Source organism: Apium graveolens, chromosome 5 (genome assembly GCF_009905375.1).
Source record: "Apium graveolens cultivar Ventura chromosome 5, ASM990537v1, whole genome shotgun sequence".
Lineage (NCBI taxonomy): Eukaryota > Viridiplantae > Streptophyta > Magnoliopsida > Apiales > Apiaceae > Apium > Apium graveolens.
The window spans coordinates 10,656,813-10,658,073 of record NC_133651.1 but is presented as its reverse complement, the minus strand read 5'-3'; the positions used below and the strand labels follow the sequence as shown (position 1 = coordinate 10,658,073).

General features: G+C 41.6%; 1 protein-coding gene across 1 annotated transcript; it reads left to right on the top strand.

Moving 5' to 3' along the window:
• Positions 1–211: 211 nt before the first annotated feature.
• On the top strand, positions 212–892 carry LOC141659792 (uncharacterized). The gene is made up of 2 exons (XM_074466719.1): positions 212–281; positions 327–892. The coding sequence occupies exons 1-2, from the start codon at positions 212–214 to the stop codon at positions 890–892; spliced, it is 636 nt and encodes a 211-aa protein (XP_074322820.1).
• Positions 893–1,261: the final 369 nt, after the last annotated feature.

Here is a 1,261-nt window from a genome sequence, read left to right as displayed (position 1 = left end):
CAGTTTAGGAGATCAGCTAGAGGTGGTCCTATTTTCTAGTTGTTCAGTTGCTTTGTACTTTCTTATTTATGTCAAGTATCAGTCAATGAATAAGATCAAGTCTTTTGACACTTACTGAGCAGTTCTACTTACCAGTTTCATATAAACAGATAATATATTTGTATGCAATACGTGGTATCAGAGCTCACAGGGTACGGGAGAAGACTCAGACATGTCTACTGTGGATTTAAACAAGGTGAATGGAGGATCTTTCGGACTGACTTATCCGATGCTGGCCAGAGGTAATTATACAGCGTGGTCTCTTAAAATGAGGGTCTTTATGTAAGCTCAAGTAGTGTGGGGCGCTGTAGAACCAAGTGATCCAAAGAAAGCAGTTGATGAGAAGACAGATAATATTGCTTTGGCAATGGTGTATCAGGGTATCCCTGAGGATATTTTGCTGTCCATCGCTGAGAAGAAGACAGCAAAAGGGGCTTGGGAAGCTATTAAAACTCTCTGCCAGGGAGCTGAGAAGGTGAAACAAGCTAGAGTTCAGACACTGAAGGCTGAATTCGAGGCTCTGTGTATGAAAGACTCGGATCAACTTGATGATTTCTACATGAAACTCAATGGGCTCGTAACGAATATTCGAGCTCTTGGGGAGGAAATGCAGGAATCATATATTGTGAAGAAAATGTTGCGTGCTGTACCGTCAAGATTCTTACAGATCACGTCAATACTGGAACAATTTGGTAACCTTGACACGATGATAGTTGAAGAAGCTGTGGGTTCGTTAAAGGCTCATGAAGAAAGAGTTAAAGGAAAGGTTGATTCAAGTGAAGGAAAATTGATGCTCACAGAAGAAGAGTGGCAAAAGAGGGAGGCTGGTGAAGGCAAGCTGCTTCTTACATGAGAGGAGTGGATGAAACGTAACGCCAAAACAAATGATGGACATACAATATTTGTAAAGGCTCGTGATAAGAGTCGAGTCCGATATTTTAATTGCAGCTTGTACGGACATTTTGCTGCTGAGTGTCGCAAGCCAAAGAAACACAGGGAACAAAAACAAGAGTCCAATCTGGCTCAAATAGAAGATGATGAGCCGGCATTGCTGTTGGAAAAATTTGACAAACCAGAGAAGGAGTTATTGCAGTTGGAGGAAAAGGATGTAAGGCCACGATTGATAACTAACAACGAGAGCAAACAGCTAGAGTCGAATATGTGGTATTTAGATAATGGCGCCAGCAATCATATGACTGGGCAAAAATCAAAATTCCACGTG